The sequence below is a fragment of the Myodes glareolus genome, chromosome 7, assembly GCF_982192425.1.
Source record: "Myodes glareolus chromosome 7, mMyoGla1.1, whole genome shotgun sequence".
NCBI classification, from domain to species: domain Eukaryota; kingdom Metazoa; phylum Chordata; class Mammalia; order Rodentia; family Cricetidae; genus Myodes; species Myodes glareolus.
Window position 1 is genome coordinate 8,747,448 of NC_142032.1, and position 12,891 is coordinate 8,760,338.

At 50.3% G+C, this 12,891-nt stretch overlaps 1 protein-coding gene across 5 annotated transcripts in view; it reads left to right on the forward strand.

The window, feature by feature from the left end:
* Xpnpep1 (X-prolyl aminopeptidase 1) overlaps positions 1-12,891 on the forward strand; it is a 50,229-nt gene that overhangs the window by 21,373 nt on the left and 15,965 nt on the right. For 4 of the 5 annotated variants that reach the window (XM_048423139.3, XM_048423138.3, XM_048423140.3 and 1 more), the window contains 6 exons: positions 5,328-5,391; positions 6,508-6,612; positions 7,494-7,586; positions 7,848-7,991; positions 9,631-9,726; positions 11,919-12,000. In XM_048423139.3, coding sequence (XP_048279096.1) covers positions 5,328-5,391; positions 6,508-6,612; positions 7,494-7,586; positions 7,848-7,991; positions 9,631-9,726; positions 11,919-12,000 — 584 coding nt within the window. Of the gene's footprint in view, positions 1-5,007; positions 5,159-5,327; positions 5,392-6,507; positions 6,613-7,493; positions 7,587-7,847; positions 7,992-9,630; positions 9,727-11,918; positions 12,001-12,891 lie in introns of those variants that run through there. The other variant, XM_048423142.3, reaches the window with a different exon arrangement.

Genomic DNA, 12,891 nt, shown 5'->3' on the forward strand with positions numbered 1-12,891 from the left:
GCCAACGCCAGGGCATTGAGTACTTCAGTGTTTGGGTGTAAGGAGCTTATGTTTTCAACAACACGTGGTGTTTTCTGTGTATAGACATCCAAACACTCAGTTTCACTTCCTTTGAGAATTTCACGTGTCTGAGGCATGTTCCAGACACGAGTCTTATAGGCCTGCAGGGTGGAGGAGGGAGATGCTTCAATGTGGGCTCCAGCAACTTTAGTCTTGCTGTCTTGGCGTTTGGGCATTAGTTGTCTTTGCCCTGGTCTATGTGCGCGTGGCCATGTGACAGCTCTTCTTAAAACTCAGCACTGGTTACGGCCCTGTTCTCAACCTTAGTGTTTCTTCAGAGCTTACAGGGTTGGGCCCGAGCCTTTCAGGGTAATGTCTTCAGACTGCTCCCAGAATTCTCTGCTGCTGCCTCTGTGGGGCTCTGACTGAGTCTTCAGACTGCTCCCAGAATTCTCTGCTGCTGCCTCTGTGGGGCTCTGACTGAGTCTTCAGACTGCTCCCAGAATTCTCTGCTGCTGCCTCTGTGGGGCTCTGACTGTGTCTTCAGACTGTTTCCAGAATTCTCTGCTGCTGCCTTTGTGGGGCTCTGACTGTGTCTTCAGACTGCTCCCAGAATTCTCTGCTGCTGCCTCTGTGGTCAGGCCCATGGGTTGGCCGCACCAGCCCTTCTTTCTCTTGATCCAGCCTTCTCTAGCTTCCCCTTGATTGCTCTCCCCCTCCTCCTCACCTGCCCGTGGGGACCCAGGTTAATCTTTCCAGTGGGGCCTGATGGGGTTGAAGGCAGATCCAAGCAACCTTGAAGCAATAGCAAACTGTACCCTGTGTGTTTGTAGCTCGTGTCTCCTGCGCATCTGGGAGGCCTGGTTAAGTTCCCCGCATCGTTAGTGCTGATGCAGAGAAGCCAGTGCTGCACCTTATTAGTGCTGAGCAGCAGCTCATGCTCTGCCAAGCCTGTCGTGTGGGCACCATGTTCTTCCCATTTCACAGGTGAGCAAGTGGAGCCCAAGGCTTACCCAGCTAGTAAACTGAGTTCCAGGCTTGGCCAAAGGCTTGAGTTGTCGATTGTGGGGTTATTGAAGGTGGAGGTCTCTGGGGGCATACTTGTAGTCCTTGTTCCTTCTGAGTTTATAATCCATTTGCACTGTACATATTATACGTAATTCAGAATTGGAGAGGGCTTTTGAGACAGACTGGAGTTCAAATCTTCTCTCCCCACTTTGTCATGGCGATCCCTCGGGTGGAAGGGAGTAATTGGCTTCTGTGAGCTTCAGTTTTTTCCTCTGTAGCTGGGGGAGGTGGTTCCTTCTGGACCTGCTCTGGTATTTGGAGGAAATTATTTCAGTCATTGGCAGCAATTAGGGTTTGAGCCAAATCCTCAGCCAGTGTTCTCTGTTTCCATCATTCGGGATCCACAGATGTGGGAGACCGCTGCAAGCTGGGGTCAGTAAGGAAGCTGTGTCAGAGGCTTCTGGAGCTGGGTTTTGAGAGATGACTAAGGTTCTGTCTGTGCTTTGTAGATGTGCTTTGTTTATGTTGTTGGAGTTAGACGCCAGCATCTAGAAATTGGGGGGTTTCTCATGGACACTTGCGTTTCTAGCTTTCCCGAATATGGAAGGCGGGCGTCGTGTGGCCTGCAGCCCAGCGTGGTGGCAACGTGAGGACCAGCTGCCCTGTGTAGAAGATACCCGTCCTGCCTGCCGGCCTCCTGCCGGAGCTGTGAGAAGTCCCTCCAGCCCTCTTCCTGTTTCCTGCCCCTGCTAGGACACATCAAAAGCACAGATGCATTCCCTCAGCGCTCAGGAGGGCTCCAGGTCTCCAGTGGACCAGCAGGACTGTGTTACTTCTGGAGGCTTCAGGAGGACCCACTTCCTTGGTTTTTTTAGCTCCTCTGGTGACCTTTGTTTCCTGCCTCACAGTCTCTTCCTCTATTTTTTGTAGAGCTGGCTAAGGTTCCCTGGGCAGAGGGAGAAAGCCCCTCCGTTCCTTCTGCACTGTTGGTTGGGGACCCACTGCACGGTACCTGTCCTGTGCTCAGGGGCAGCTGAGACCACTCTGATCTTGAGAGACATCTGGGGGAGGCGCGGAGGACCAGTGCAGCAGAAGTATAGAGTTTTCCCTGAGAAAAAGCTGCTTCTGTGTGACTAGGTGGCTGTGTTGTTTGGTAGTGCAGACAGTCTCGCTGTGGAGATGATATTCAGCACAAATGCGCCGATGAGAAGGCACTGGTTGGGGTGGTTAGGGAGCTCAGGGGACAGCAGGGCTTGGTTAGGTGGTAACTTGGGTACTGGACTAGGATTTGCATTTGATCCTAAACACGGCAGGCAGCCATTAGAGAATTTGAAGGCGGGTGGTAATAAGGTGTGTTAATATTAAAAATGTCCATGTGCTTGAAGCGCTCAGTGTGTTTGAAATGTGGGTTTCGGGGCAGTGGTCAGATGGAATGATGAGCTTGGTCCTGCGCCCTGTTATGAGGAATGCAGAGCAGCGGGAAATTTCGGAGGAAAAGCCAGCGGCTGGGTCTGCTTCTGTGCATCCTTTCCTTAGCCTGTTCTGGGAAGAATGTTTCTGGGCTCTGCCAGCTTCATGACTGGGAAGAACACACGCCAGGACTCTGCTCTCTGGCCTCCTAAGCCTTCATTCTGAGGTAATGCTGCTGCCAGTCCTTCTAGTCGTGTCCTTCTGGCTTGTTGACCACTTAGGTCATGTCTGGTTCTTGCCCCAGGCCTTGTCTGGGTCCCAGACAAGACATCTGCTGGAGAAATCTACCCCCCACCTTTCTGGTGGGGACTGGACGGATCCTGTGGTCTCCTGCGCACTCCCTCACCCCCAGGCTCACCCATAGAGTATTGGGGTCACATTGGATCCCTATGTGTCTGAGAGAGATCTAGAGTCATTAGCATTGTCAGGGCCGGAGGGCTCCATCCAGGGAGCTATGATGTCAGTGGAGAGCATCCTTGCTGAGAGGATGAGTTATTTCTGTTAGCTTTGTTGCTCTGGTTTCTCAGATGCTTCCTAAGATGGGCTAGCAGTCTCTTCTGTGCACATGCGTGGGTCCCAGGGTCTGCTGAGGCTAACCCGGTCTTCTGTCTGTCCTTCCCAGCGGGCCTAGGAAAGATGTTGTTTTTGTTCTCTGCAGCACCACTTTCTCCTTAACTGTTTTTAAAATTTGAGACAGGCTTTTTTTTTTTTAAATTTTTTTTTTTTTTTTAAGATGCCACAGTTATCTTTGGACTTGCTCTGTAGTCCAGGCAGGCCTTGAACTTAAGATCTTCCTGCCTCGACCTCCTGAGCATCTGATGGAGGCCTGTGTCTCTAGGCCGGGTGCTCCCATGCCTCTCTTTTAACAGCCTTTTACCCCGCAGTCACTGGTTAATTGATAAGGATTCTGCCATCCCTAAACCACTGGTGGCCATGTCTTCTCGTCTCTGCAGGTCTAGTGATGGTCTTTATGCTTTGTTGGCTGTGTGTGCTCTTTTGAGTTTGATAGGGGAATGACACACTTCAGAGATGAGGAATTGGGTGAGACACAGAGCTTGGACCTGGGCTGGGCTGGGTGTGGTCTGCGGCTCCTGCTTACGGTTTCAGGTTTCACAGCAGGTCCTTTGAGCAGCTCCCTGAGTCCCAGATAATGGTGACAGCAGCTTTGGTGAGAGGCAGACAGCAGGAGAGGAACAGGGTAATTTCCCCGAAGTTGTCCTGACTGTCCCCAAAGACTCTGGGCTCTGGCCAGCGGCCCCGTTCTCTACCCTAAGGTCTTTCCCTCCCTCTAGGGTCTTGCCATTCATGTAAGCCTGACTGTTTCTTGACTCATAATTCTCCTGCCTCAGCCTCTTCGATGCTGACATTGCAAGCATGTGCTAGCATGCCCAACATTGTTTACTGTACTGAGTCCTTCAGCATGGGAAAAATCAGCTGATGGTGGAAGGAGACTCAGTTCTGGACACAGTGGAGCTGACCTTGGATCCTGGTCTACTCACTACCAGCCCGACAGAGGGCAAGCTACTGACAGATTGTCTTTTTGAACCTTAGTATATTAGTTAGTTGTCTTGCTGCAAAAAATACCTGACAAAAGGTACTTACGGAAGTTAGGACTTGATACACGCCTTCAGGGCGGGAAAGGCGTGACCATAGGAACGTGGCTCCTAGGGAGATACTGCTGCTTAAGGAAGGACTTGAGGACCTGCTCATGCAGGAAAGGCGTGGCCACTGGAGCATGAGGTGGCGCTCACATCGCATCCGCAGTTGGAGGCAGAGAGAGACGGATGCTGGTGTTCAGCACACTTGCCCCCTTTTATTCAGTCTGGGACTCCAGCCTTTGGAATGGTGCTGCCCACAGTTAGGGTGGGTGGGTCAGTCTACTGTAATTAGCCTATTCTTAGTCCTCCCTCACACGCATTCCCAGGGTTTGTCCGCTAGGTGGTTCTAGAGCCTATCAGGCGACAGAATCAGCCATCACGCTGTGTTTTCTTGCTTATCTTTGATCTGTTCCTAGAGAGTCCTGAGGATGAGAGGTACTGTGTGGTAGAAGGTAGCCTAGCATAGGCTTCAAAGTTGAGGTTCTGGGGCTGACTGCCCAGGTTCAAATCCTGCCTCTTCTAATTTACTTTGTGCCAGTTACATGAACATTGCTTCTCTTGCTGCCACGTGGTGGTTTCTCACACTCCCTGTACTCCCAACCCCCTTTCCTCACAGAGGCAGGGGGATTCTCAGCAGAGGGGCCTGGTTTTGCTGGAGTCCCTTCATTAGAGGAAGTGCTTCCTCTGATTGCCTGACAGGAAGGGGTGGGCCTGTGTGGGAGACTGACACCACCGTGAGGGGACACAGACAGGATGTTCAAGGAGTGACTTATTAAACCAGAAATGCAGCTTCACTTTCCAGAAAAATAACAGATGCCCAAATGTCAGAGGCAAGGGAGGGAGAAAGCGATCAGTGTTTGTAAGGTCTTACTGAGGGAAGTAGTTTTGGGCCAGTTCTCTGTACTTGCTTTGTTCCTCAAACGGCGCTGTGCAGCCAAAGACTACAGCTCTGTAGCCTTCAGTCCGTCTCTCACAGTGTGTGTGTTAACTTTTGTTGTTTTGGTTTTTGAGACAGAAGTTTGCTGTGTAACCCAGGCTGGCATCAAACTTGAGATCCTTTTGCATAAGTGTTGGCATTACAGGTATGTGCTACCATGCCTGGCTAGTTTTGAAAAGCTGTTTGGTTTGGGTTTCTATGTGTACCTTTGGCTCTACGAGCGGCAGTACCGAGAACCCCCCACTTTGTGGTACCTACAAGCTTTAGCACATGACATGAGCTGTTGAGGTCAAACTCTCTCCTTTTTTTCCCAGAGTGAGTACATCGCGCCCTGTGACTGCCGGAGGGCTTTTGTCTCTGGATTTGATGGCTCTGCAGGTGAGTCCCTGAATTTTCTGTTTTTACTTTCTCTTTTTGCTTTTGATACCCTCCCAAAGTAACTGAATTGTGTTTCAGCCTATGCTATAAAACCAAAAATAAGATGCAAATTGGACGTTCCCCGACCGAGCCTGTGCAGGATGGCGTAGGTTCCAGTTTCCCTGGCTCGTCAGTGTCACCTTTTAGTGACCGTCTGTTCTTTTCTATGTCTTTGCTTTTTCAAGCAAAGCAAAACAGCCTTCTATTATAAGGAGCGGTTTTGAACTTTGTATTGCTTCTGACATTACACACAGAAAAGAGTATTAATTAAATTGAGCATGGCTGCCTAGGTAGTGCCCCAAACATGAACTTCGAGCTTCTAGCTTCCTGGCCCTGTGAGGTTCTTTGAGTAAGTCCTCCACTGCTGAGTCTCCGTGTCCAGTGGCGTTAGATCACAGTGGATAATGTTGAGTTCCCTTGGTGTCAGTCCCTGACTTTCCCAAAACTGTTTCACTCTTGACTTTTTGGGAGATTTCCCCTTTGGGCTCCTATCCCTTAAGCAAACTAGATGAGGTGGGAGCCCCTCTCAACTTGTGGTTCACCTCTGCTTCCTTTGGCTTAAGTGCTTGTGTTGGTTGGCACATCTGGGTTGGTTTTGGCCGTCACCTCTGCTGAAAGCTCCCAGGGCTGCCAGGTCTGTGGGAACTGAGGGTGAAGAGGTGGGAGGCATGGCCTTTGAGCTGGTGCCTGCTGAGTCACCGTGGACATGTACGGTCTGGGTCGCTGCTGCTGGGGCAGTGCAGCAGCTCTCTGAGGGTTTCTATTGGAGCGGAACCTTTCCCACCCTGTCTTGTTGGTTATGAGATTTGGCTGCATGGTCCTCTGTTCCAGCCTTGACTCAGGTCACACGTGTGCAGAGACCAGCGCCCTGGTTGTCCCGGCCTCACGACTGCTTCCCACAGAGGCTGACCCGCGTTTGCCGTGGCATCATTCTCATACCCGAATGTTGCCTTGGGTTCTAGGACCCCTCTGCCCCAGTGAGAGCAGGTGCTCCTCGCTTTCCTGGCTGCCTACCGCCATGTTCTGTACAGATTCTCAGGCGGTCAGAGCTGGTCTTTTCTCGCTGCTTTCCTCTAGGCACAGCCATTATCACAGAGGAACATGCAGCCATGTGGACTGACGGGCGCTACTTTCTCCAGGCGGCCAAGCAGATGGACAACAACTGGACTCTCATGAAGATGGGTGGGTGGACCATAGACTAACCTGCCTTTTGTGGTTGGCCCGGTCTGGGCAGGGGTGGAATGTTTCCGGCATCTAGGATCTTGATGTTTTTATCTGACATTTCCGATCCTTTGAAAAGTCAAGGAAAACAGGTGTGCCTCTGTGTACATGTGCCTCTGTGTGCATGGCCTTTGTTTGCGTGTGCCTCTGTGTGCATATATACATGTGCCTTTGTGCGTGTCCCTCTGTGTGCATGTATACATGTGCCTTTGTGCGTGTCCCTCTGTATGCATGTGTACATGTGTGTCTGTGTGCGTGTACCTCTGTGTGCATGTGTACATGTGTGTCTGTGTGCGTGTCCCTCTGTGTGCATGTGTACATGTGTGTCTGTGTGCGTGTCCCTCTGTGTGCACACTAGTGCGTGCTGATAGCAAACTGACTCTGGGCTCCCCGAGCTACAGCTGTAAGGTCTGGTAGCACTGAGGGGTCAGAGCAGCAGGAGAGCGAATCCTGTCTGCCTGTTAAAGTGGGGTTATGTCAGCTGCATGGCATGGAGGGACCCTTATCCCTCCTGGGCGCTCAAAAAAATATATCCCAAAGATATAGCTTGATTACAGAAACACTGGCTTATTGAAATAATTCTGCTTCTTTCTGGAATGGTTTAGTTCCTTATCACAGTGTTGTAGAAGTGAGAGGCTGTCCAGTGTTGTGGTTGGGAGTTCCAGGGCTGCAGTGGGCTCCTGTGTGCCCATCCCTCTTGGGCTCTTCCCTCAGAAAGATTTCTTTGTGGCCAAGTCTTAGGCTCGGTCCTTTCATCAGAGGCTGGCTATGGGCAGAGGGCTTTGCTCTTTGGTCTTGGCCTTGTAGGTGAAGAGAGGCACTTAGCAGTTCTGTCCTCCTAGGTTTGAAGGACACACCAACTCAGGAGGACTGGCTGGTGAGTGTGCTTCCAGAAGGATCCAGGGTTGGTGTAGACCCGCTCATCATTCCCACAGGTGAGTGACCTGGTTCTTTCCAGCTATCTAGACTTTCCTGTGTCCTCCTTTTTGCTACTTGGATCTGGGGCATTTGGGGCTCAATATGACTTGATGTTACAATCAAGACTCAGCTGGCAGACATTTCTGGGACAGAGGCAGGGGAGGCCATGGTGGCAAAGTTCTTCATTTTGCGTGCCTGGCATTCAGGAATGTCTTCCAGAAGGGCCTGGCCAAGGAGACAGGTGATTGTTTCATGGCTGGCTGTGTGTTTTTCTTCAGATTACTGGAAGAAGATGGCCAAGGTACTTCGAAGTGCTGGTCACCACCTCGTACCTGTGAAGGAGAACCTTGTGGACAAGATCTGGACAGACCGGCCAGAGCGCCCCTGCAAGCCCCTGCTCACACTGGGCCTGGATTATACAGGTCAGAGCTATAACTATGACCCTGAGACCTCGGCCTGCCAACCCATCTTGTCAAAGGTCATATTAAAGACCCTGTCATCAGGAGTTGGTCGGCCACATTGTATGTAGTCATGTCTGCAACACAGGCCTTTAGCGTGAGCACAGGATTGTGCCTCACCTGGTGGAGAGGGGCCATTTACAAGACTGGGGCTTTGCTGTCTGCTGCTTTCGCACCTGCTTGTCTGGCTTAGCCTGTCTTTGCAGTGCTCCTCTGAGCGTCTTTGTGGGACCCGGGAGGTGACTGAAGCTTTTCCATGGCTGCCCACTGCCACTCTTCTGGGTCTGGTACTGGGAGCAGCATCTGGTGACGCCAGCTTCATTTCCTCCGTGCTGGCATTCGTAGGGTGGCCTTACGGCCTCGCTGACTTGTACTATGCTGTGCAGCTTACATGTGCTTGTTTCCCTGGCCAGCGGCAGTGGGGGAGCCCCGTATTCTGTGAGCCTGTTTAGGAGAAGGGAGTGTGGGTTTGTGCAGACATGAAGGGCAGAGGGAGAAGGCTGGAGGTGGTACTGCAGGGGAAACAGGGAGGTGGACGGGGGACATCTGGAATGTAGGCAGATTGCCAGAGGGGGTCCTGGGAAGAAAGTATCATAGCTCAGATACCGGGCCAAGTTTTAAACAGCATTCCTGGGCTAATCTTCAAAGCAGCCGTTGGTTCTGGGCAGCCCCAGGCTTGCTTTCCTGTGCGACACCCTCATTGGGTGTGGTTTATTGGGGAGGATGGGTACAGTGAGTGACCCACAGTCAGCTTAATGTTTTCCATCAGCACAGTTGAAATTGTTTATTAACTGAAACAGAGCCTCTGACCTATTGCCGTAGAAGAGATCTCAGATATGCTGCCAAAGTTTCTGTTTTGCAAACAATTGCATGCCTGCTATGGGCAGGACACTGCTAGGTACCACACAGGTGTGTCTATGCTATTCATAGGGAGCTAGTGAGGAGCCAAGTTATAGATGCTACCTACCATGGTGAGCTGACTTCCTCTGGTGCCACATTGCATTCTGGAGGCAGCAAGGAAGGCCTTGGCTGTGCCTAACTGGGCCAGTATGATTTGGAAGTAATATAATAATAACAGTGGAGTTAGGTTGCAGGAGGCTCTTTGGTCATAGCACCAAGTCTCAGGGCTGAAGAAATGTAAAATGAGTTCCACAGGCAAGATCTCTGTGCCTGAGAGATTTGTATGTATTTCTATAGCTCAGTAGACCAGCATTGAAATAGTAGTGCACTTATTTACTGATCTACCTGCATGCATCGCCTTGTAGCTCCTAAGTCCACAGCGAGTAGGGCCTGGGTCTTTTCAGAGCCATAACTACATTGAGCAGCAGGACCCCTGGTAGATATCTTTGCCTGGCAAGTGTAGATGCTTCACAGACGTCGTGGGACACACACTGTACTGGGGAGGCAGTCAGGGCTCACAACAGGCAAGGCGCTTTGCAGAGGCATTTACGTCTCTTCTGTGGGATTGGATCTCGGCTGCTGCTGTGCAGTTCGCATGCTCGCTGTAAGAAGTGGTACTGCAGAAGTGTCTGGCACAGGCCCTCTCTGCAGCCTCTGTCTTCACGGGATCCCAGCCGAGTCACAGCATGCTTGTTTCTTGCAGGCATCTCCTGGAAGGAGAAGATTGCAGACCTTCGGTTGAAAATGGCCGAGAGGAGCATCGTGTGGTTTGTGGTCACTGCCCTAGATGAGATTGCGTGTGAGTTCTCTGGTTTCAGTGCTTGGGAGTTACCTGATCTCGTCCCTGGGCCTCTGGGAATCTGTGTGCTTTCTGAATGGTGAGGGAATTTGTAACAGACCGTGTCTCCAAATGAGAGAGCAGATGCTAGTTAGCCAATGGAGAACACATTACTGTGAGGTGGGCAGGGGATCACAGTCGCGCCATAGCCAGCAGTCTGCCGTCAGGGGCTGTGGTGAATCCAGGTGTGTGCCTGCCTCTGGCCCGACTCAGGATTGTGGTCTCTGAGGAAGAATATTTTTTTCTGAACATTTCCTGTGTTGTTCTTTCTTTATGCTTAGGTAGTTTTCTAATGTATTCAGAGAAAGAAACTTCTAGTAAAGTTTTTACCTCAGAAAACTCAAGAACTGAAAATTCTTCTCAAGGCCCTTTCCCTTAATCTTCAGAACTTCCCCTTCTCCTGTCCCCGGGTAATTGTTCAGAATCTGAAGGAACCTGATGGAAATGCTCCCTCCTGTCTCATTTTGACTGGATTTGATTCAGGGAAGCTCAGAATAAGTCCCTGTGTCGCATCTTCCTACTGGAGGAAGAAAGCCCACTCCATATGCCCTGCCTCTTCAGTCTGTCAGACTTTGTCAAATGTCAGTGATTGCTGTCTCTAATTAACCCCAGCATCAGAGGAAACACACACACACACACACACACACACACGGTTTCTTCCCTTGAATTTAAGAAAAACACATTTCCGTTATGGAAACCTGCAAGCTACAGAGGAAGTAGAAGAAAGCCAAAATCACTCATGATTCTGTTACCTAGTGACAACCATTGTTGATGTTTCTGTGTGTCTGTCATTCAGCTTGGTGTTCTAAATGTATGCGAGGAGCAAATATAATCGTAATTTAAGCTTTAAAAATTCCATCAAATGGTTATACGACAGTCTGCCTAACAGTTTCCATATGGAGGGCCTTTGGGCTGTTTCCAGTTTCTCTGTAATTTATTACGATCCTTCTATCACGATCGTGGCTCATACGTTACATCTTAGTTTTTGATCATTTTCGTCTTTGTATTTCTGGTTACTTTTTAGGGATAGTTTTGTGGGTTTAAGGGTGACTGTGTGGGAGGACTTTCAACCCATCCATCCTCACACCTCAGCAGCTCCAAGTACCTTCATTTAAAAAGGAGCGCTGGTAAGCCCAGTTTGGTGGTGCACTTGGGAGGTAGAGGCAAGTGAACCTCTGTGAGATTGAGGCCAGCCTGGTCTACATAGCAAGTTCCACGTTAGCCAGGGCTGTTCAGTGAGACCTTGTCTCCAAAAAATAAAAAAGCAAAAAGGAGTCAGTATGAGTGGTAAATAGTAAATAGGATGCCTTTCTACTTTGCTTTGAGATTTTTTTTTTTTTTTTTGAGAAAGGGTTTCTCTGTATCTTTGGAGCCTGTCCTGGAACTAGCTCTTGTAGACTAGGCTGGCCTCGAACTCACAGAGATCCACCTGTCTCTAAGTGCTGGGATTAAAGGCATGCACCACCATCGCCCGACTGAGAAATGATTATTTTAAAATAGAGGTAGCAACATTTTGTACTCGGCCCTTTTTGCTCTCTTACCTTTCCGAGACCAAGCATTAGAGCTGGCAACCAGGACCAGAGCTGTACTGTGTACTTGTCTATCAGGCTTCTCAGATGTGCTGTGACCTCATCAGACTCTGGTCCCTGGCTGAAGGCAGGTCCTCCACCCAGCCTGGGAACGGCTTGCTGTAGCTAAGCTACAGGCTTGTGACTCACTGCTTTTCCTCTGCCTCTAATGAGAAGCTCTACATCCACAGGGTCCTCTGCTCAGTGGAGCACCCCCTTCCATCCCATTTCAGTTTTCTGTTCTAGGTCATTTGCCTTGGACTAGAGAGAATGCTTGTATCCTGGTTTTATGTTGGGGGGTTGGATTTGCCAGAGTTTGTCTGCAGCAGAGCTGGGCATGGCAGGTCCCAACAACTGGGTTAGCTCTTTGCGCTTTGGGGGAACACTGCTTATGGTTTTTGATCCTACTTCCTCCTCTGTCTTGCAGTGTACCAACTAGAAGACAGTTCTGGTGCCATCAGGTGGTCGGCTCCAGCAGCTGCAGCCAGTCTTGTTGCGCTTTCCCCCGAAAGCTACCTGCTAAGCTTGACCTGGGAGTCAGACAGCTGACCAAAACCATTCTTAAGAAAATGCTTTCCTTTTTAGGGCTGTTCAATCTCCGAGGGTCAGATGTGGAGCACAATCCGGTCTTTTTCTCCTATGCGATTGTAGGACTAGAGACCATCATGTAAGTGTTCGACTCCCTCCTGAACTTTCTCCCCAGGCTCCGCTTTGCTTTCTGGTCTTCACCCCACTGTTATGGTAGTTATGGTAGTGTGATTCCTTTCTCTGGAGCTCCGCTTCACCCTGGCCTGCCTTAACAGGTGTTTGTTTTTATCCTGCCTTCCCTCTGAACCTCCAGATGTCTTGGAATCCACGAAGTATTTATAGTAAAGGAGGCTGAGAAGTGAGTAGATGAGGCCAGCAGAACAAAGCCGCATGAGGCTCTTTGAGAGGTTCCTGCTGCACAATCTCCCCAGGCCACGTTTGATCTCAGGTTTTCTGGAAGGCAGTGCAGAGGGAGCTGTGTAGACTCAGCTGTGCAGTTCTCGACCCCAGTTATTCTGAGTGTCAGCGAGGATATGGGAAACCCCCGTGTTTTGCTCTGTTGACTTGTCAGTTTATCTCTTCAGAGCATTGCTTGTAGGCTGGCGTTGTTTTTCTACTGTCTGGGGTTCTAGTTCTTCTCTCTTGTGCTAAAGCACTGGCCCAAAGTTACTTATGGGAGGAAAGGACTTACTTACTGACTTCTACTTCCATGCCATAGCCCATCATTGAGAGGAATCAGAGCAGGGACTCAAGAGGGAGCTTGAGGTGGGCTCTTGCTTAGCTGACTTTCTTACACTGCACAGGACCACCCGCCCAGGGAGGGGTGCCTCCTGCAGAGGGCTGGGTCCTCCTGTATCCTTGAAAACCAAGACAATCCCCCAGAGACTTGCCCACCGGCAATCTTTGTGCACTGTAGTCGCTCAGCTTAGATGCACGCCTCGGATGGTGGTAGCTGTGTCAGGTTGAGAGCTAAAACAGCTAGGACAGGGCCAGACATGCTGGCCCACATCTTTAATTCCAGTTCTTGGGA